General features: G+C 48.1%; 1 protein-coding gene across 1 annotated transcript; it reads right to left on the bottom strand.

Annotated features, from left to right (window-relative positions):
• Positions 1 to 1937: 1937 nt before the first annotated feature.
• Pxmp4 (peroxisomal membrane protein 4) lies at positions 1938 to 21615 on the bottom strand. The gene is made up of 4 exons (XM_041670532.1): positions 21448 to 21615; positions 14001 to 14063; positions 8188 to 8386; positions 1938 to 2854 (listed from the first exon to the last, which is right to left on the bottom strand). The coding sequence occupies exons 1-4, from the start codon at positions 21558 to 21560 to the stop codon at positions 2591 to 2593; spliced, it is 639 nt and encodes a 212-aa protein (XP_041526466.1). The 5' UTR covers positions 21561 to 21615; the 3' UTR covers positions 1938 to 2590.
• Positions 21616 to 23022: the final 1407 nt, after the last annotated feature.

Below are 23022 nucleotides of genomic sequence, written 5' to 3'. Positions count from 1 at the left end.
AGACTCTACACCTACAGATTTCCACTAGTAATTCCAAATACATAAAAACAGGAGGGGAGGGCAAGTTAGAAGTAATGTATTTTTTATGTTTATTTATTTTATATTATGTGTGTGGGTGCCTTGCCTGCACGTTTGCATGTGTACCACATGTGCACGCCTGGTGCCCACAGAGGCCAGAAGAGGGCATCGGGTCCCCTGAAACTGGAGTTAGGGGTGGTTGTAAGCCACCATGTGGGTGCTAGGATCTGAACCTGGGTCCTCTGGAAGAGCAGACATCTCTCTGGCCCCACAAGTAATGTATTACACTAACCCAAGGGTCTTAGATTGACAGCCTCTGGACCAGGTTTTTCTGAGAGTTCTGTTTTAAAAATTCTGCCTGCCACACGACTCTCCAGGTCACTGTGACCTATTTCCCCCTATGGCACAGCACCCCCAAGAACTTCCACTTATGCCACCGAGAGCTCCTGTATGCATCTGGTTGCTTTCAGAGACCATGTCCTATAACCAATGATTGCAAAACACGGCTGAGGATGTCTAGGTTCAAAGCAAGGCGCCGAAAAATAAAAGGCACACGGGTTTTGAAATCAGGCAGACGGTTCAAATTCAAACGTGGCCATATCTTAGCAGCCATGTTATTTTGGACAAGTTATCTCCTCTCTGACCCTCAGTTTCCACATCTGGAAAACATGGATCAACACCCAGCCTTGCAAGGTGACTGTACGGACTGAAAACAGTAAGGCATACAGCAGTCAGGAGGAAGCTGAAATTGCCATGTGGAGGCTCTGGTGGCAGTGGCAACAGTGTCGCTGTAAAGCATCCAATGTGGACACTGAGTTACTGTGCTTATCCTCACTTAGGAAACCTTGAAGTGCTGAGACGGGGAGAGCCTTCCCCAGGGATGTGTCACAGCGGTGCTGCTGGGCTAGGATGGTGTCTTTAGCTCTACATGTTTAGTGTCTACTGGAATCTTCTGTGAGGATAGATGTGTTACTTGATACATGTAAAACACACTGCCGGCATTGAAGATGTAATACAAGAAAGATTGTCATTAATCCTTTATATTAATATATGTTGCAAAGAGAAAGTTTTTGGAAATATTAAATTAAAATTTATGATTACAATCTGAGGCTGGAGAGATGGCTTAGTGATTAAGAGCACTTAGTATGCCAAGTGGTGGTGCACACCTTTAGTTCCAGCACTAGGGAGACAGAGGCAGGTGGGTCTCTGAGTTCAAGGCTACCCTGGTCTACAGAGTGAGTTCCAGGACAGCCTGGGCTACACAGAGAAACCCTGTCTCAAAAAACAAACAAACAAACAAAGCACTTAGTACTCTTCCAGTGTACCAGGGTTCCGTTCCCAGCACCCACATGGTGGCTCACAGCATCCATTTCTCCAGTTCCTAGGGATCCCGTTCCCTCTTCTGACTTCCGTTGGTACCAGGCACACACAGGCAGGCAAAGTATATTGTTAAGATTTATTTTACATGTTATTAAATTTATTACATTTTATTTATTGCATATGTGTATGTGTGTGCATGCACACATACATGTCAAGGCACACATGTGGCAGTCAGAGGACAACTTGCAGGAGCTGGTTCTTTCTTCCCCTCTTCCCACTATGCCACCATGAAGAACACAGGGCTCAAACTAAGGTCGCTAGGCTTTGCAGCAAGCGCCTTTACTCACTGAGCCATTGCCTCAGCCTCCATTTTTTGAGATAGAGTTTTCTTATGTACCCCAGGCTGGCCTGGAACTCACAACCTACTGCTGCAGCCTTCTTAATACTTTATGAAAATGTGGCCACTGGAGGTTTTATTCTCGCCGGGCGATGGTGGTGCACGCCTTTAATCCCAGCACTTGGGAGGCAGAGGCAGGCGGATCTCTGGGAGTTCGAGACCAGCCTGGTCTACAGAGCTAGTTCCAGGACAGGCTCCAAAGCCACAGAGAAACCCTGTCTTGAAAAACCAAAAAAAAAAAAAAAAAAAAAAAAAAAAAGAGGTTTTATTCTCAGTGCTGGGGATAGGATCCAGGGTCTCACACAAGCTTAGCAAGTGCTGTCCCTCTAAGCTATCCCTTAGCTCTTGAAAAATCGTAACTACACATAAGGCTCATGTTGTGTTCCTATTGGACAATGGGGCTCTGGAACTCCCCAATGGCACACCTTAGACAAAGGGTTTAGTTCCCCTCCCAAGGTATCTGTAACCTGTTGCCCTCTGGTACACAGCACAGAGAAGGGTTATCCTACCCACTAGGAAGAAACTCTCCTCTAATGGTCCCCCACCCCATGTTGAATGGCCTGAGGCCCAGAGAGGGTTACGCTTTCCCTGGCCTTACTGGAGTCAAGCCCCAGACTCCTTAGCATGCCCCTTGCTACATGCGCTATCCAAAAGTACCTGGCAGGTGGAAACTCGGGGCTGTTGTTTCAGAAATGGAACCCTGGTTGGGATCAAACAGGTTGGAGTGTGAGGCCCATGGCTTTGAGAAGGCAGGATCCTCCAGGGGGTGTGTCAATAGAACCATACTCTGGGCAGTGGCTGGACATTGCAGAAGCTGTCTGCAAAGAGGAGTTTCCTTTAGTGCCTCGGGCTGTGTTACTTGGAGGGGCTGCTCTTGTTGAAGATGAGGAAGTCAGAGATGTCGTGCCAAATGTTGCTGTCCTCGTAGAGGTAGGTCATGGAGGACTGTAGCGAGGGCTGTAGCGTGGGCCGGTGATACTCGAACAGCCATAGCACAAGCCCCCAAATCACGGCCGTGTGCAAGGGGAATGGGTCCCACCTGAGTTTAGGGACGTAGCCCTTCTCCACGCCGAGGCGACACAAGGCAAACAGGACACGTGACAGCAGGTACATGTTGATCTGCAGGGAGGGAATGCCGAGGGTTACCAGTGAGCACGACCACTGGGAACCTTCCCCTTCCCACCCAGCCTAGACACCGGCATGGCTGTTCACTGGCTCCGCGACTCTCAAAGGTGGTGTGCAAGATGACTGAGGTGGCGTGCAGCAGACATTTGGACATTTCTATTTCTGTGTGCGCGCGCGTGTGTTGTGTAGGTGCATCCCGTGTGTGCTGGGTGCCTGCGCACATGTGAGTATGGAGACCAGAGGCCGACATCAGTGTCTTTCTCAGTTCCCTCTCTAGCCTAAGTATTTGTTTGGTTCTTGTTGTTTGGAGACAGGGTCCCCCTGTTATGTAGCTTTCCTAGAGCCTGCTCTGTAGACCAGGCTAGCTTGGAACTCATAAAGATCCACCTGCCTCTGCCTCCCAAGGGCAGGGACTAAAGGTGTGAGCCACCATGCCCATCTCTAGCCTAATTTCTTTTTATTTTTTTTTCTGTGTCAGGTTGACAAATAGTGTAATTAAAAACAACAACAAAACCCAATATCTTAATAAACCTTTCAATTTATAGTCAGGTGTACAGCACATGCCTTCATGTCTTTAATCCCAGCACTCAGGAGGCAGAGAGGCAGGTGGATCTCTGTGAGTTCGAGACCAGCCTGGTCCACAGAGTGAGCTTCAGGTCAGCTGAGACTATGTAGAGAGACCCTGTTTTAACAATTTCCCCTTTTCAATTTACAAGAGTTTTCTCTTCTAAAAGATTTTAAAGGCACTTTTACTCTTTGAGCTATAGGCCCGCCCTGCCCCCCCATGATTTGTTGAGACACAAGTCTCTCACTCAATACGGAGTACTCCAAGCTGGCTATACTACTGACTGTAGAGTTCCAGGGACTTACCTCTCTCTGCCTCCCAAATACTGGGCTTACAGGTAGGTGTTTCTGTGCCTGGCTTTTAAAAAGTAATACTTGCTTACTTATTTAGTGTGTGTGTGTGTGTGTGTGTGTGTGTGTGTGTGTGTGCATGTAAGGCAGAGATCACTAATAAATGTTGTTTCTCAGAAACCCTCTTTGTTGTTCCTTACAGTTTTTATTTTTGAGACAAGGTCTCTCATTACATGGCGCTCACCAATGTGAACAGAGTGGTTGGTGCTAGAAGGCCCAGGTTCCTTCTGTGTCTCTTCCCTGGCGCTGGGATCACAAGTGAGCCCCACAGTACAGTGGAAGCTTTCCATGTGGGCTTTGCTGATGAAAGTTAGGTCTTCGCTTGCTTCATAAGTACTTTGCCAAGAGAACCACCTCTCCGTCCCCTTATTAGAAACTGTGGTTTTTGTTTGTTTTGTTTGAGACACGGTATCACTATGTAGTCCTGGTTGTCCTGGGATTCACTAAGTAGACCAAGTTGGCCGAAAACTCACGGTGATCCTCCTGTCTCTGTTTCTGAGTGCTAGGATTAAAGGCATACACCACTATGACTGGCACCCTTATTAAAAGTCTTTAAAATGAATTATACACAGTTTAAAATTTTAAAAAATGATCTATCAGAGGGAAAATAATATTTTGGATCGCCTTGAAATTCATTTTTGTTCTCTGTGAAGCCAGCTGGGTATACATAATAAATACTAGTCCAGCTGGGGCAAGACCTTTTCTCCGAGAAAGAAAAGCTACAGATGACAGACATTTACAATGCATATCTGCACGGCATCAGCATGTAGATGATCTGAAAAATGTCCTCAGAGCTCCAAAATAAAACATAAAATATTCCAATTGGAGAATTAGCAAAAGACATGAATGTTTCACCAGAGGTTGTACAGGTAGCAAGTAAATGATAAGAGGACAATTTCAACAGCATTAGCCATTAGGGAAGGCAAAGTCAAGTCACAATGAGATGCGCTGTCACAGTGGCTAAGACAGGGCTGCTGAGAGGGTGTAGGGGTTGAGGGCACTTGCAGCAAACATCTAACAACCTGGGTTCAATCTCCAGAGTCCAAAGTAGAAAGAGAGAACCAACTCCCAAGAGCTGTCCTCTGATCCACACACACACACACACACACACACCACGGCAGGTGCACACTTACAATCATATCACACACACACACACCACGGCAGGTGCACACTTACAATCATATCACACACACACAGGTGCACACTTACAATCATATCACACACACACACACACCACGGCAGGTGCACACTTACAATCATATCACACACACACACACACACACCACGGCAGGTGCACACTTACAATCATATCACACACACACACACACACCACGGCAGGTGCACACTTACAATCATATCACACACACACACACACACACACACCACGGCAGGTGCACACTTACAATCATATCACACACACACACACACACACCACGGCAGGTGCACACTTACAATCATATCACACACACACACACACACACACCACGGCAGGTGCACACTTACAATCATATCACACACACATACCACGGCAGGTGCACACTTACAATCATATCACACACACAACACACACACCACGGCAGGTGCACACTTACAATCATATCACACACACACACCACGGCAGGTGCACACTTACAATCATATCACACACACACACACACCACGGCAGGTGCACACTTACAATCATATCACACACACACACACACACCACGGCAGGTGCACACTTACAATCATATCACACACACACACCAAAAAACTTTAAAATGCAGCTAAAATAAATCATGCAAATCACACACACACACACACACCACGGCAGGTGCACACTTACAATCATATCACACACACACACACACACCACGGCAGGTGCACACTTACAATCATATCACACACACACACCAAAAAACTTTAAAATGCAGCTAAAATAAATCATGCAACAAACCAAATGTTAGCTAGGATATGGAGAATGTGCACAGACATTCATATATTTGTGGTGAGAATGTAAAAACTATCGTCACTCTGAAAAACGGCTTGGCAGAAGGCTGTTGATTTTTTTACTTTCTTCTTTCTTGGCAGGCTGTTTTAAAACCAAGTATGCATGTACCATACAACCCACAATTACACTCGTGGGCTTTTATCCCAGGAAAAGGAAGACGTATGTTCACAGAAGATTCTGGACAAGAGCGTTCTTCACAGCTCTACTTGTAACATCCTAAAGCTAGAAACTTCCCAGATGTCCTTCACAGGAAAAACAAAACCAAAAAACCTGATGGCACTTCTATACTACTTAGAAATAAGAGGAAAAAATTCAGCCAGGGTAGCCATACATGGCTATAACCCCAGTGCTCTGGAGACTCAGGGAGAACTGGCAAGACTCAAGGCTATCTTGGGGTACAGAGCAAGACACAGTAAGAAAAAAGGTAGCTGGTTGTGGTGGCACAGGCCTATAATCCAAACCCTGGGGAAGTATGGGCAGCAGGAATTCAAGGCCACTCTCAGCCATATATTAAGTTTGAGTCAGACTGGGTAACATGAGAACCTGTCTCAAAAAAAATAAAAAAGTGGGGGGGGGGTTGAGAGATGGCTCAGCAGTTAAGAGCATTTGCTGCTCTTGCAGAGAACCCCAGTTTGGTTCCCAGCATCCACATGGTGACTCACAATCATCTGTAACTCCTGTTCCAGGGGATCCCACACCCTCTTCTGGCCTCTCCAGGCACCAGGCATATATATGGTGAACAGACGTACATGCAGGCAAACACTCAGGGACATAAAAGAAAACTAATCTGTTTTAAAAGAGTCACACTGCCCTTCTCATGTGACCCAGGCAGATTTTTTTCTTCCCAAAGAATGGATCTATTTCATACCAGATACCAAGTTTGTAAAAACAGAGTTAGTCATAGTTTTCCATGTTATTCAAGATCTTTTGAAAATCTAAATTTCATTTATTATTAGTTTATTTTTTGGGGTGCAGGGCACTTTTGTCATGGTCCATGTGAAGAGGTCAGAGGAAAACCTTCGGGGCTTTTCCTCTCTTTCCACGTGAATCCCAACGACCAAATTAAGTTGTCAGACTTAATGGCAGGCAACTTTGCCTGCTGTGACACTTCACAGGCCCTTGGGGCTTATGTTTTTTATTTTTATTTATTTACTTGCTTACTTAATATTTATTGAGACAAGGTCTCTCTATGTAGCTGTGGCTGTCCTGGATCTCACTGTTAGACCAGGCTGGCCTTGCCTTCACAGCGATTCCCCTACCTCTGCCTCCTGAGGGCTGAGGCTCCTCAAAGCCTTTTAATATACACAAGATATTAAACATAACCCTTGTCATTTCCAGTATTAGTAAACATCTTTGTGGGGATTCTGGGATAGGGATTTATTGATTCTGTTCATCTTTTCAAAGAACCAGTTTTTCTCCTTCAATTTCCTGTTTTCTGTTTCACTGAGTTCTGCTTGTTTGTTCTGAGATGCAGCCCAGGTTGGCTTCAAATCAGCGCCTTAGTCTCTCAGTGTGCCACCACACCCAGCTCAAAGTGCATTTAAAAGAACAATCTGGGTTTCTCTGTAGTTTTGGAGCCTGTCCTGGAGCTAGCTCTTGTAGACTAGGCTGGACTCGAACTCACAAAGATCCGCCTGCCTCTGCCTCCCAAATGCTGGGATTAAAGGCATGGCCCAGCAAAAAAAGAACAATGTTAAGATGGAGAGATGGCTCAGCAGCTAAGAACGCTTGCTGCTCTTCCACAGGACGGAGTTCGATTCCTAGCACACACATAGGGCAGTACATAACTCTAGCTCCAGAAGATACAACACCCTCTTCAGGCCTACACAGGTACACATGCACACAGAGGCACACACACATAAAGAAATAATTTTAAAAAATCATTGCGACACCAAATCATTGATGCACATGTAATCTCAGCACTTAGGATAAGGCAAGGATATCAGGAGTTCTCTGGGCGGTGGTGGCGCACACCTTTAATCCCAGCACTCGAGAGGCAGAGGCAGGTGGATCTCTGTGAGTTTGAGGCCAGCCTGGTCTACAGAGTGAGTTCCAGGACAGCTATGAACATAACACAGAGAAACCCTCAAAAAAACAAAAGAAAAAAGAAAGAAAAAAAGGCTAACAGGAGTTCAAGGCAAGCCTCAGCCTCAGCTACATAGCAAGCTCAAGGCCTGCCCGAATAAGATGAAACCTGTCTCCACCACCACCACCAAAATCCTTGCCCCAAAGAGTAGTAGACACACTGATGTGGGGAGACCCTGGAGTCCAGCTGTGGCCTGGTTTACAAATAGGAAAACTGAGGGAGAAGTGACCTTCCCAAGGTCGCACGGGGACTGCTGATTCTTAGACCTCAGACACAGACAGCTGCCAGGAGTTCACTTCACTTCCCGCCCCTCACTGTCCCACAGGAAAGCCGTACCTGGCTATTGACGTTGTTGTTCTTCCCGAACACTAGCAGGCCCCCGAGGAAGGCGGCCAGGAAAGAGTGCATCTGGTGGGTCTCGCCTTGCACATGCGACTGGAGTGCACAGAGGCTCTTATAGGTGAACACAAAGCAGGCCAGGTTCCGAGAGTGGGTGTACGTGGCTTTCAGGATGGCCTGCAGTTTCTCTTGGAGACTGCACAAACAGAAAGCTTCATGAGCGCAGGCCCTTCTGGTCCAGGCAGCTTTCCCCAGAGTGCATACAGATCTGAACTGGGCAAGGAGCACATCACTGAAGCCCACCCAGTTTGAGATCTCTGAGGAGGGTGCCCATGTCCTCGGGGGCGCTGCCCTCTTACCTGACAGAGGCCCTTACTCAGTGTACCACCTCAGAGTGTATTAACAAGTGTCCATCCCTTTCCTCCTAGGTCTTTTCCTTCACGGCTCTCATCCCCATTTAACATCTGTAAGGTGATGTATAAAGTTCCCTTGTCCTCAGTGTAAGCTCCTGCAGGGCAGGGTCTAGATTCTTTTTGTTCATCCCAAGGGCACAGACAGGGCCTGACACACAGTAAGTCCTCAGCAAATGGGAGGGGTGAGTGAACAGATGAATGAGTGCCTACTATGGGCTGGATCTGCAGAGAGAATTCTGAGACAGGACAGATCTGCTGTCTGCCTTTGTGGGGCTTGTGAGGAAGAAACAGGTTCACCAAGACAGGAACCTGACATTGACCCTGACAAGAGGTGGTCACAGAATCTGAGGGAGGGAAAGGAATCCACGGGAGGAGCTTGCTGCTTTATAGGCAGAAGACTCGCCACACACAAAGGCCCTAAGGACAGGCACAGAAAGGGAGCCAAGCAATGGAGAGAGGCTGGTGTAGGCTCTGAGTGTGGCTGTGTACGGAGGGCCGTGAGGAGGTCAGCACCTGACACTGGTCTTTCTTTAGAGATGAAGGGGAACTAATTCAATCCACCTTTTCCTTAAAGGATGAGAGTGTGAGTGTGTGTGAGAGAGTGTGAGTGTGAATGTGTGTGAGTGTGTGTGTGAGAGTGTGTGTGTGAGTGTGTGTGTGAGTGTGTGTGTGAGTGTGTGTGTGAGAGTGTGTGTGAGAGAGTGTGAGTGTGAATGTGTGTGAGTGTGTGTGTGAGTGTGTGTGTGAGAGAGTGTGAGTGTGAATGTGTGTGAGTGTGTGTGAGAGTGTGTGTGTGAATGTGTGTGAGTGTGTGTGAGAGTGTGAGTGTGAGAGTGTGTGTGTGTGAGAGTGTGTGTGAGAGAGTGTGAGTGTGAATGTGTGTGAGTGTGAGAGAGTGTGTGTGAGTGTGTGAGAGAGTGTGTGTGAGTGTGTGTGTGAGTGTGTGTGTGAGAGTGTGTGTGTGAGAGAGTGTGAGTGTGAATGTGTGTGAGTGTGTGTGAGAGTGTGTGTGAGTGAGTGTGTGTGAGTGTGTGTGTGAGTGTGTGTGTGAGTGTGTGTGAGAGAGTGTGAGTGTGAATGTGTGTATGAATTTATGTGTGAGTGTGTGTATGAGAGCGAGTGTGTGTGAATGTGTGAGTGTGAATTTATGTGTGAGAGTGTGTGAGTGTGTGAATTTATGTGTGAGTGTGTGAATTTATGTGTGAGAGTGTGTGTGTGTATATGTATATGCATGTGTGTGCATGTCTGTGGATACCCACAGAGGCCAGAAGAGAGTATTAGACTCCCTGGAACTGGAGATATAGGCAATTGTGAGCTGTTGGGTGTGGGTACTGAGAATTGAACTCTAGTCCTCTGGAAGAGCAACAAGCACTCTTAGTGGCTGAGCCATCTTTACAGTCCCACTAGGGGACAGCAAAGATAACTTATGGTTAGAGCAGAGTGTACCTCTCAATTCTAGATAGGGACCCCCCCCATAGGAAGGGGGTGGTGGTGCCGGGCAGTGGTGGTGCACACCTTTAATCCCAGCAGTTAGGAGGCAGAGACATGTGCATTTCTGGGAGTTCGAGGCCAGCCTTGTCTACAGCGTGAGTTCCAGGATACCAGGACAGTCAGGGCTACACAGAAAAACCCTGTCTTGAAAAAACGGGGAGGGAGGCCATGGTAGAAGCCGGTCAGGTGAGTGGGAAAAGCTTGCAGCAGCTGGTTCTTGGCTTTTGACAACATAAGCTTCATGGGTACCTTTGCTTGTTGGTTGGTTGGTTTTTTGAGACAGGGTCTTTTATGTAGCCCTGGTTGTCCAGGAACTCGCTTTGAAGACCAGGTTGTCTGGAACTCAGAGATCCACCTGCCTCTGCCTCCTGAGTGATGGGATTAAAGGTGTGCGCCACCATATCCGGCTATGAGTAACACTTTTAAAGCAAGAATGTTGGACTGCAGTTGGGCATGGCAGCCCATTCCTGTAATCCTGGGTGAAATAGGACGACTGAGAGTTGGAGACCAGCCTAGGCCTGAGACCCTAAGATCCTGTTTCGAAAACTAAGTAAAAAGTAAGGCCAGATGTAGTGGCGCACACTTGGAGGGCAGAGGCAGGCGGATCTCTGTGAATGTGAGGCCATCTGGGTCCACACAGTGAGACGCTGCCTCAAAAAAACAAAACAAAACAAAACAAAACAAAAAACACCTTGAAAAAGTAAGAAAGTATCTGACACTGACTTCAAGACATCTCTAGTCTGGCTCCTCTGTCTTCCGGGCCAGCACCCAGATGTAGGTCACCACATTAGGCCACTGCACAGTTTCTTGCTAATGGACACCCAGACTTCTGCTCTTCCATCAGCCCCTCCTCCCTCGCCAAGCTGTTCCCAACCAGGCAGCAAATGACTAATCCTCACGCTGCTAAACATATGTAAAGCCAGACACCTATGTTCCCAGCTATTTGGGAGGCTGAGGTAGGACTTGGGCCTTGAAGTGGGAGGGCAGGCTGACATCGTAACAAGACCACATCTCAAGAAGCAAAAAGGAACCAGAACACACAGAGCCTCCCAAAGAGGGCTGAGGAGCTGGCTCCAGGGTCACGAGTACACACTGTTCTCACAGAGTACCTAAAATCAGTTCCTGACACCTGTGTAAGGGGCGCTCATTACTCCAGCTCCAAAGACTCTTACTGCCCTCTGCTGGCCTCCACGAGCACCTGCACTCACGGCACACATTCGGAGATGCAGTATTAAAAATCAAAATAAATCTTTACAAAAAAAAAAAAAAAAAAAAACCCAAACCTGCAGGAAGTCAAACCGTGGTATGCCCCTGATCAAAATGTCACAGCTTCCTGTTCTCGCTTAAAAGGAAAGCCAAGCACTTCTTTCAGGCCGAGAGCCAGACCAGGCCTGACCCAGTTCCCGCTATGATGCTGCTGCCTCTCCCTTTCAACAGTTTGGTGGCCAGCTTCTCAGACTCCCCAGGCACAATCCATCCCACCTCTGGCCGTCCCTGGTCTTCAGCATCTTGTGAACTCGTCTTCCTTGATTTTTTTTCTTCTAAGACAGGGTTTTTCTGAGTAGTCCTGGATATTCTGGAACTTGCTGTGTAGACCAGGCTGGCCTTAAATTTAGAGATCCACCTGCCTCTGCCTCCCGGGTGCTGGGATTAAAGGTGTGCGCCACCACCACTAACCTGGCTTACTTGATATTTTGAATGGTCATTTTCTGCCACCTCCTGCTAGAAGATGAACCCCAGGAGGGCAGGAATCCTTGTCTGTTTTGTTTGCTGCTGTAGTCTTAGCAGCCAGAACAGTGTTTGTCACACAGTAGATGTTCACTAAACACTTGGTGACTAAATGAGCAAATTCAGTTTTTAAAAAATGACTTGGGAGCCAGGCGGTGGTGATGTACGCCTTTAATCCCAGCACTCAGGAGGCAGAAGCAAGAGGATCTCTGTGAGTTCGAGGCCAGCCTGCAGAGCTAGTTCCAGGACAGCTAGGGCTGCTACACAGAGAAACCCTGTCTTTTTTTTTTTTTTTTTTTTGGTTTTTCGAGACAGGGTTTCTCTGTGGTTTTGGAGCCTGTCCTGGAACTAGCTCTTGTAGACCAGGCTGGCCTCGAACTCACAAAGATCCACCTGCCTCTGCCTCCCGAGTGCTGGGATTAAAGGCGTGAGCCACCACCGTCCGGCCTCCCTGTCTTGAAAAACAAAAACAAAACAAAATAAAACAAAAAAAAAATTTGAGACCCTGCCACAAAAACAAAACAAAAATGATTTGAAAGGGCTGAGCATATAGCTCAGTGCCAGTGTGCTCGCCTACTGTGTTCCTGGCTCAGTGCAGTGTGCTCGCCTAATGTGTTCCTGGGTCTACTGTGTCCTGGGTCTACTGTGTCCTGGGTCTACTGTGTTCCTGGGTCTACTGTGTCCTGGGTCTACTGTGTCCTGAGTCTACTGTGTTCCTGGGTCTACTGTGTCCTGGGTCTACTGTGTTCCTGGGTCTACTGTGTTCCTGGGTCTACTGTGTTCCTGGGTCTACTGTGTCCTGGGTCTACTGTGTCCTGGGTCTACTGTGTTCCTGGGTCTACTGTGTCCTGGGTCTACTGTGTTCCTGGGTCTACTGTGTTCCTGGGTCTACTGTGTCCTGGGTCTACTGTGTTCCTGGGTCTACTGTGTCCTGGGTCTACTGTGTCCTGGGTCTACTGTGTTCCTGGGTCTACTGTGTCCTGGGTCTACTGTGTCCTGGGTCTACTGTGTTCCTGGGTCTACTGTGTTCCTGGGTCTACTGTGTTCCTGGGTCTACTGTGTTCCTGGGTCTACTGTGTTCCTGGGTCTACTGTGTCCTGGGACTACTGTGTCCTGGGTCTACTGTGTCCTGGGTCTACTGTGTTCCTGGGTCTACTGTGTCCTGGGACTACTGTGTCCTGGGTCTACTGTGTCCTGGGTCTACTGTGTTCCTGGGTCTACTGTGTTCCTGGGTCTACTGTGTCCTGGGTCTACTGTGTTCCTGGGTCTACTGTGTTCCTGGGTCAGTGCCAGTATGCTTCCCTACTATGTTCCTGGCTCTGGAGAGAGAAAGAGAGGGGAGAAGGGAAAAAATGCCATTTGGACAGCAAAAAGTCCCAACAAAGACAAATAAAATAAACTGCCAAAACAGAAACCTTGCAACTTGAATTTAGGCCACCCTCTGTGTATGGTTCTTCTTCTTTTTAAAAATTACTTATTTCTACTTTATGCATGTAAGTGCTTTGCCTACATGTCTGTGCACGCCTGTAGAAGTCGGAAGAGGGTGTTGGAGTCCTTGGGACTGGAGTTACAGATGGTTAGGAGCTACCATGTGAGCGCTAAGAACTGAACTCGGGTCCTATGAAAAAGCAACAAGGCTCTTAACCACCGAAGCCATCTCTCCAGTCCCTGTGTCTACAGCCATAAACACGGGACTGCAAGGCCTTCTCTGAGAGGCCTTGTGGGAAGAGTTATAGGGACTCAGAAGAAGATCAGAACATAGAGCAGGTGAGGAGAGATGAGAGCCTGGGTCCCGGAGAAGGTGACCCAGAGGACCGGACAGATTTCCAGGAAGAAATAAAGGCTGACTAGAAGAGGTCAGGCTCCCCTGGAAGCAGACGCACACAGGCAAACGTGTGGGAGTGGAACAGGGCTTGTATGCCAAGGAAGCCCACACTGGACACTGTAGGCATTTAGCTGTGTCAACCTCAGAGGGCTATGAAGGCCAGGCCTGGAAGCTGGGTCTCTTTGGAGAACAGTGAGGAGTCACGGGCGTTTTCAAGTGAGGGACATAGGATCAGCTAGGATCAGCGCTGGACAGGGGAACGGGAAAGCTAGCCCCAGCTTAGAAATGACCACCCACCCTGGCCTGAGGGTGACCACATCATCTCCCAAATGGTCCGCAGAGAGGGTAGGTACCTGCCACTCCTGAAGAGAAAGGTCATGACCAGTGCGTGAGGTGCCCGGATTTTGACTCCATAGCTGTAGAAACAGAAGCAAACAGTTACTAAGCCATCACTGTAGCGGTTTCCAGGCTCCCCCTTGCCCCCTGGTCCTTTCTCCTACCCCCAATTCTGACACCACTATGGGAAAGGAATGATGTTGGTTTTCCAGTTACACCTGGGTACAAGTTCCAGAGCCTCCTGGCAGAGTGGCCTTTGGCTTATTTTACCCTCTCTGAGCCTCAGTTTCCCCAACTAAAGAGGAATGCTACACCTCAGAGGGCTGGGTATAGTCCTTATGGAAGACAATGAAGATGCAAGATGCCCACAGTTCCTGGCTGTGCAGAGACCCTTCTCATCTACCGGTTGCAGTCAGGCTCATCCTGGACTAATCTTATTATTGCTATTACTAATACTGTTTTAATTTTTATTACATTCCTTCACAGACACAGAATCTTACTATGAAGTGCTAGCTCTGACTGGAACTCACTATGTACACCAAGCTGGCCTTAAGCTCAGAAAGCCTGCACATGGTGGCACACGTCTTTAAACCCAACACTCTGGAGGCAGAGGCAGGTGGATTCTCTGAGTTCAAGGCCAGCCTGGTCTACATAGTGAGACCTATCTCAAAAAATGAATCAGCAACAACAAACTCATAGAGATCTGCCTGCCTGTTCCTCCTGAGTGCTAGAAATGTGTGCCACCACAGCGAGAAGTTTATCTTAGTTTATTATTGTTATTGTTTTGGTGGATTTCAAAATCGCTAAATTTATTTATTTGTGTATGTGTGTGGGCGTGTGTGCTTGCTAGTCTTGTGTCAACTTGACACACACGATAGTCATCTGAGAGAAAGGAACCTCAACTGAGAAAATGCCTCCATACGACCAGGCTTCAAGTTGGTCTGGAAGGTGGTGGCACACACCTTTCATCCCAGCACTCAAGAGATAGGGACAGGCAGATGTTTGTGATTTTTGAGGCCAGCCAGGTCTACAGAAAGAGTTCCAGGATAGTGAGGGCTACCCAGAGAAGCCCTGTCTTGAAAAAAAAAAAAAAATCAAACGAAAAAGAAAAAGAAAAAAAGAAATCAGGCTGCAGGCAGGCAAGCCTGTGGGGGCGTTTTCTTAATTGGTGATGGATTGGAAAGGGCCCAGCCCATTGTGGGTGCTGATACTACCTGTGGGCTAGTGGTCTTGGGGTCTATAAGAAGGCAGACTGAGCAAGTCATGAGAAGGCAGTAAGCCTCACCCCTCCACAGCCTCTGTAATCAGCTCCTGCCCAGTTTGAGTTCCTCCCGTGGCTTCCCTCAATGATCTGTGACTCGGGAAATGTAAGCTAAACAAACACTTTCCTCTGCAAGCTGCTCTGCTAATGAAGCTTCATTGCAGCGTTAGTAACCCTAAGTAGGACAGCGTGCATGTCACAGCGTGTGTGTTTATGCGACAGAACAGCTGGCAGGAGTCAGTTTCTCCTTCCCCCACTGAACCCAGGGATCAAGCTCAGGTCTCCAGGCTTGGTGGCAAGTGCTGTTACCCCTCCCCAGTCTCACCACCAACCCTCCCCCCTTTTTTTGGGAAGGATCTTATGTAGGACAGTCTCTAGCTGACAGAGGCCTTGAACTCCTGATCTTCTTCCCACCACCTCCTGAATGCTCAGACTGTAGATGTATGAGACTATACCTAGTTTAAATTATTGTTATTATTTTATTTGTGTGTGTGCACGTGCGTGTGCATGCACAGCATGCAAGTGCCTCTGGAGTCTAGAAGAGGTGTCAAATCCCCTAGAGCTGGAGTTTCAGGTGGCTGTGAGCTACCTCTATGGTCCTGGGAACAAAACTCAAGTCACTTCAAGAGCAGCAAGTGCTCTTAACCATTGAACTGTATTTCCACCCCCATGTCTGGCTTCTTATTTTTCTTTATCAGACACCTTATGCTGGCTAGTTTTGTGTCAACTTGACACAGGCTAGATAGAGTCACCTGAGAGGAGGGAGCCTCAACTGAGAAAATGTCTTCATAAAACTGGGCTGTAGGGCATTTTCTAAATTAGTGGTTAATAGGAAGGGCCCAGGTTACTGTGGGTTGTACCACCTCTGTGCTGGTAGTCATCAAGTCTATAAGAAAGCAGACTGAGCAAACCATGAGGAGCAAGCCAGTGAGCAGCACTCCTCCATGGCCTCTGCATCAGCTCCTGCCTCCAAGTTCCTCCCTGGTTTGAGCTCCTGCCTCGGCTTCCCTCAATGGACTGTGATGCAGGATTTGGAAGTCACATAAACCCTTTCTTTCCCAAGTTGCTTTTGGCCACATTATTTCATCATAGCAACAGTAACCCTAACTAAGACGGCACCTTTACCCTCATTTCTACACCTGAGTTGAGCCTTAGGAGGCCTAAAATCCTTTGAAGGCCTCGAGACAATGGTTATGAGCCACACATGGCTGTCACCTGAATATACAGAAATAGTCACTGCAAGCTTCAATAAAGAGGGGCTCCCGTGGCAACCATCCCTGGTACTTAGATGAATTCCCACAACACACATCCTCATGAACATGTACATGAGAGAGAGAGAGAGAGAGAGAGAGAGAGAGAGAGAGAGAGAGAGAGAGAATGGTCTTCTCTCTGTGTTTTCATTTTACATGGGAGGAACTGAGGCCAGAAGAGGGCAAGAGAGAAAACCGAGCTAAGTGTTAAGTGTGGTGACACACGTCTTTAGTCCCAGCACTTGGGGCAGAGGCAGGCATAACTGTGTGAGTTCAAGGCCAGTCTGGTCTACATAGGGAGTTCCAGGTCAGCCAAGTCTAAAAAGCCGAATTTGGGACTGGAGATGGCTCAGTGTTTAGGAGCATGAACCCAGGTCCCCTGCAAGTTCTCAGCACCACATGGTGGCTCATAGCCATCTGCATCTCTAGTTCCAAGGGATCTCATTCCCTCTTCTGGCTGCCACAGGTACTCAGCATTTAAGTGGTACATAAACATACAAAGCATGTATACACGTAAAATAAATGTATCTTGCCAGGTGGTGGTGGTGGGCACCTTTAACCCCAGCACTCAAGAGGCAGAGGCAAGCAGATCTCTGGGTTCAAGGATAGATAACCTGGTCTATAGTGAAAGTTCCAGGACAGCCAGGGCTGTACAGAGGAATCCTGTCTAGAAAAACATAATACTTCTTAAAGTAATTAATAAAAACAATTTTTTAAATTCTTCTCTCATATATCCTGGCTGAAGCCTCCCCTCCCTCCCCTCCTCCCAGTTCAGTTCCTTCCTCCACCTTCCCTCTCCTCTAGATCGACTGTTCCTCCACTCATTAAAAGTTGTTTTTTTATATTTATTTATTTTTAAAAAGACAGGGTTTCTCTGTGTAGTTTTAACTGGCCTGGACTCATTTTGTAGACCAGGCTGTTGCCAAACTTACAGAGACTTGCGTGCCTCTGCCTTCCAAATGCTGGGATTAAAGTCATGCACCACCACTGCCTGGCTTAATTTAAAAGAATTTTTAAAGAGAAAATGGAGGTCAGAAGAGATGAAGAGTCACTTGATATTCAGCATAAAAGCATTAGAACTGGAACCCAAGGACGTGACCACAGACAGTGCCGTGGCTGGCTGGGAAGGTTCACAGAGGAGGATACAGGGAGAGCCAGAATGGGATGTACACTCATTGGGAAATGCCTGCTGGCTCTGGGGCTGAGTCTGTGGGATTTAAACGAAAGTGGAAAAGTGTGGGCAGTGAAGCAATGGTGTAAGGTGAGGAACTGTTCTACATGTCTAACAGTGTTCCAAAAGAAAACATCAGAGGTGTGGGAGATGGGATGCATTTGTGTGCACACGCTCTGGAAAATGGCATAGGAGACTCATCTGGGGATGCCTCTATGGAGAGGGAGTGATGACAGAGGACATTTGTGTAACCTTATTTTAGAGTCAGAGATAGACCGCAGGGCCTCTTGCATGCTAGGCATGTGCTCCACCACACATGTACAGTCCTGGCTTAGCAGTGAACTTTTTAAGACTTTTGTGAATGCGTTACCTCACTTTAAAAAGAGGGAATGAAAGATATTTGAAAAGCTAACAACATAAAAATGAAAGATATTTGAAAAGTTAACAATATAAAATGCATTTTTTGTTGCAAATCCAGCCTGATATCCTTATCTCCTCCTTTGCCTAGCAGTGGTCAGGCAGTTCCCATCAGTCCTGTGGCCTTTCTTCCCCTAGCACCTCCAGAACCTTATCTCTTTCTCCTGCACTGAGAGGCTTCAGCCGCCTCCGGTCATCCAGAGCCTTCCCTTTGACACAAGCAGACTGTCCTCAAGTTCCTACATCTGTCATGCCCTTTCTCAGACTCCCCAAGTGCAGATGAGACTTATTACATCACACATGTAGTCTCAGAAATTGGGTGGCTGAGACAGGAGGAGCTTGAACTTGAGACCAACCTAACATAGACAGTAAGACCCCCCCTTTATTAAAATGGGGGCTAGAAAGATGTCTTGGTCGGTAAAGAGTTTGACATGTAAGTCTGAGGACCTGAATGTGGATCCCTGGGACCCCATGTAGAAAGCAAAGCATGGTGGTAGGCATATGTAGTCCAGGAACCTGTGAGGTAGGAGGCAGAGACAGAGTCTTGGAGCTGGATGGCCAACTAACCTACTGGGTGAAGTGCCAGGCTAGAGAGACCCTTTCTCAAACCAAAAGGGAAAGGAAGGGGCCTGGGGCATGACAGGGAGATTGTCCTTGGACCTAGCACACGCGTGCAGAGTACATCTGTGCACGTGTGTGCGTGCACACACACACACACACACGTAAAACTCGTGAATATTTAGGAGTGAGTTAAATATTTGCAAAGTTCAAAGACCTCAGCCATCCGGGTTGACCTCTCTAAACTGGTGACCTTTCTTCACAAACACAGGCCTTGTGTTGAATGTATTTCCACACCCGGGATGCCAGTTCCTTCCCGGAAACCTCTAGCTTGGTCTTCCGGGTTTCACCAGCACTCCCTTGGAAAAGCCTTCCTGAATACTACTTTGCATTTGTGGGGTATTTGGGTTTTTGTTGTTGTTTGTTTTGTTGTCGTTTGGGGGTTGCTTCGTTAGTCTTGCTGTTCAGCCCAGGCTAGTCTCACACTGGCAGTCCTAAAGTGCCGTGACTACAAGCACAGGCGGCCATGCTCAGCCCCGTCTGTTTGAGAGACTTCCCCTTGGATGTACGGTCCTTACAGATGGGCACAGTCATGAGGTCCCTGCCCTGGAGACTCAGGAATGACTGAGTTTACACTTTTAATTTTACAGAGAAGGAAACTAAGACCAGAAGAGACAAACTATCCAGTTCATCACAGTGAAAGCATTGGGGCTAGAGCCCAAACACCTGACCCTAGAAAATGTCTGTCCTGGCTGGGAAGGTCCACTGAGGAGGCACAGAGAGAGGTGTGTGTGTGGGGGGGGGCAGATGTGCAAAGCTCATATTAGGCAATGCTTGCTGGCACATGGGCCAGTTCCTGCTCTGTCCAGTGCGTACCTGGCAAAGAGGCTATGATGTTACCTCAGGGTTCATCCCATCCTGTTCCAACAGTGACTGATATGATCTGGCCAGATCTAGCAGGAAGCATTTTCTGTGTGACTGAGTGTCCATTCTGAGACTGCATCCTGACTGTACCCCTAACTCGATGTGAGCAGGGGCAATCAGCATACCCTAGTCACTGAGTCTGAATCCTGACTGTACCCCTAACTTAATGTGAGCAGGGGCAATCGGCATGCCTCCCCTAGCCACTGAGTCTGCATCCTGACTGTACCCCTAACTCGATGTGAGCAGGGGTAATCAGCATACCCCAGTCACTGAGTCTGAATCCTGACTGTACCCCTAACTCGATGTGAGCAGGGGCAATTGGCATGCCTCCCCAGCCACTGAGTCTGCATCCTGACTGTACCCCTAACTCGATGTGAGCAGGGGCAATCAGCATACCCTAGCTACCAAGTCTGCATCCCGACTGTACCCACACTCGATGCGAGCAGGGGCAATCGGCATGCCTCCCCTAGCCACTATTCACTCATCTGAAAGGCAGAGACAAGAGAAATTCCTAGTTTTCAAATATTCATCCAAGAAAAGTTTAAATACCTATTGCAGGGAGTAACAGGACACACAGAGGGACACTACAGGTAAAACGTGTGCTCTGTGAAGCTCATCTTGTTCTCTTGTGGAGGGAGGGTCTCACACTAGCACCCGGGGTATCTGGAATGCACTACTTAGCGCTAGTCAGCCGCAAACTCACATTCATCCTCCTGTCCCAGCCTCCTAAGTGCTGGGAATAGAGGCATGGACCCCACGGCCAAATGAAGCACGCTTTCCAGTGTGAGGCGTGGACTATGGAGCGAGACTAGTCGGCGTCCACTGATGGCAAGCACTACAGAGAGACAAGGTAGGGAACAGGGTGGGAAGTTCAGAGGAAGCCTCAGTGGGGAGGTAGCGCTCAAGCAGAGACCTCAAAGGGTTAGTGGGGCAGGTAGGCAGCAGGTGCCTGTAACAACAGTCACCACTTGGCAAATGCACACCAGGTACAGGCTCCGTGTTTCACACACACCGACACGTCCTCAAGCAGTGCCACACAGTGCTCCGTGGGGCCCGCATTCTAGAAAGTGAGGAGGCTCAGAAAGGCTAAATGACCTTCTCAAGATCTAGATTCCAGTAACTGACACCAGGTGTTAAATCCCGGCAGTTCACACACTCAAAACGGTGCCACACACTGCTACCAGGATGTCAACTTTAGGGACTTTGGTTTCTTCTCTGAGTCACTGAGAGTTCTGGTCTAGTAGCCCCTCAATAACTGTTAATGCAATGTGCTGCCCCCCCAGGCACCAGTCGAGCAAAATGACCCCAAGACCTCCTCTCCTACGGTATGAGGGAGTGAAGACTAAGCCGCCCAGCAAATAGTCGCGCCTTTTCTTACATTCACTGTCACTTCCCAAGAATCCCCAGGAAAATGAGGGCCGAGGTGAAGTCATATGGATGAGAAACAGGATGGGAACCTGTTGGCAGCTTAACAGAAGGACCCTATTAGGCAGTAGGTGACCACCTGCTTGCTAAATGACTGAGTCCAGTTTCTTTTGTGCATACAGGGCCACCAAAGCCAAATAGGCCAAAGGGCATAAGGCAAGATGAGGTGATGAACTGGACACAAATGAGAAGTTACAGGTGCTGGCACAGGAAGCCACTAAGTCAAGAGTGCCAGGTTATAAAGCACACAGAACACAGAAGAGGAACAGGGTGAGCCACAGCTCAGGACTGAAACGGTGACAGGAACCCAGAAGCCTACTCCGGTTGCACCAACGGGGCACCGAAATCAAACCCGAGAGCTCCTAGAGAGCACACAGTGAAATGACACCGGGCCTCGAATTCGCGACTCCAGCCAGGCCCGTCCCCCAGCCCTGACCAGACTCCGCGGCCCCACTCACACAGCCCCGTTCCGGAAGCCCTTAAGCAAGGCCAACACAGCATGGTAGCGGCGCTTGCGCAGCAGAGTGTTGACAGCCTTGAGAAGAGCCTGCAGCTGCGCAGGGGCGGCCATAGCACCGGAGCACTCAGTCGAGGGTCCTGGCTGGACGCGCACTGACAGCCCTGCGTTCTGGCTGCACAGCCCACTGCATTGGGAGGGAGCAACGCCCTGTCGTTGTAACTATAGGTTGAGTCTACCGTCACTCATAGAAGAGAGCCAGTCACAGAGCGCACTGGTCAGCAGGGGGCTGAGCCGCTCTCATTCTTTGGAATAGCAGTCTGATTGGAAGAGAAAGGAGAGCTGGTAACCAACCATTGTGACTCGGAAGGGTTCGACCAATCAGAAGGCAAATTTCATAGGGAGACCTTTGGTTCATTGTGAGGCTTAGGAGGGAATGGGTGACTTTGGGAGGTGACGTTGTTGATCTTACCACACCAGTGACACCAATGTCTAGCAGGTATGGCAGATAACTTCTCAGAGCATAAATCACGTGTCACTCTTCTCGTTGTTTGGTCCTACCTCCCACTTGCTGGGATTGCAGACTTGTGCGATAATACCTGTTTTCAATCTATCTTTAAAATACAAACTCTTTCTCAGGGTCCCCAGGAGCGTCCCACATCCTCCCTTCTCTCCAATTTACCGGCTTAGTTTCCTGGAGTATCCCAAGAACCCTTCTACTTTAGAGGAGCCGCACCTGCTACTTTCCTACTGAAATTCATTGGCCCTGTACTTTCTATGGCGACTTCCTCTCGGTGTTCAGGTGTAGGTTCCGGTATCATCTAATCAAGAAAATCCTGCAGGATATCCCACAGACAGCAGCACTGCTCACAGCTGATGTATTAGCCCAGGTTTTGTTGTTGCTTCTTTTGTTTTTGTTTTTCGAGACGAGGTTTCTCTGTGTACCTCTGACTGTTTTGGAACTCCTTATGTAGACCAATGCTGGCTTTGAATTCATAGAGATCTGCCTGCCTCTGCCTCCTCCCGAGTGCTGGGATTAATGCTGGGATTAAAGGCGTGGGTCAGCACTGCCTGTCAGGCAGCCTAGGTTTTCTGTTGCTTTGTTTGTTCTTTTCCTCTGTAGAACTCCTCACACTTGGTAATGGTTGCCACTTGCTCAATGCCCAACCTCACACAGACTGTCACTTTCCTGGGACCAGAAAGCTGCTTGTCTTCTGTGACTCCAGAACCCAATGTGAGTTTACAGAAGCAGTAAGATATTAAATTAGCCCTACTAGAACGCTGATAAGTGACATTTACAGATAATGTTACTGTGTATAGAGGTCACTAGGTGGCAGTAACACTTTGAGTGGTGGCTGTAGTTGGGTACTCAAGACAATGTGATATTTACTTGTATTGTTTGGGCTAGTATCAGAAGATAGTGTCAGGGGTCAGTAAAAGAGGTGAACTGTGTTGAACCTGTTGCATCACCAAAACTGGATCTTTCTTTGGTAATGAACAACTAGTTTATTCAGTTAGTCCTCTAAAAATCGTTTATTAGAAACCAGTGTCTCTGGGCTAGGGGTGTGTTGGGAGA

Source organism: Microtus oregoni, unplaced genomic scaffold, assembly GCF_018167655.1.
Source record: "Microtus oregoni isolate MIOR12 unplaced genomic scaffold, Mior012 000020F_ref0000438, whole genome shotgun sequence".
NCBI classification, from domain to species: domain Eukaryota; kingdom Metazoa; phylum Chordata; class Mammalia; order Rodentia; family Cricetidae; genus Microtus; species Microtus oregoni.
Note: the sequence above shows the minus strand (reverse complement) of the source record. Positions and strands in the feature narration are given on the sequence as shown.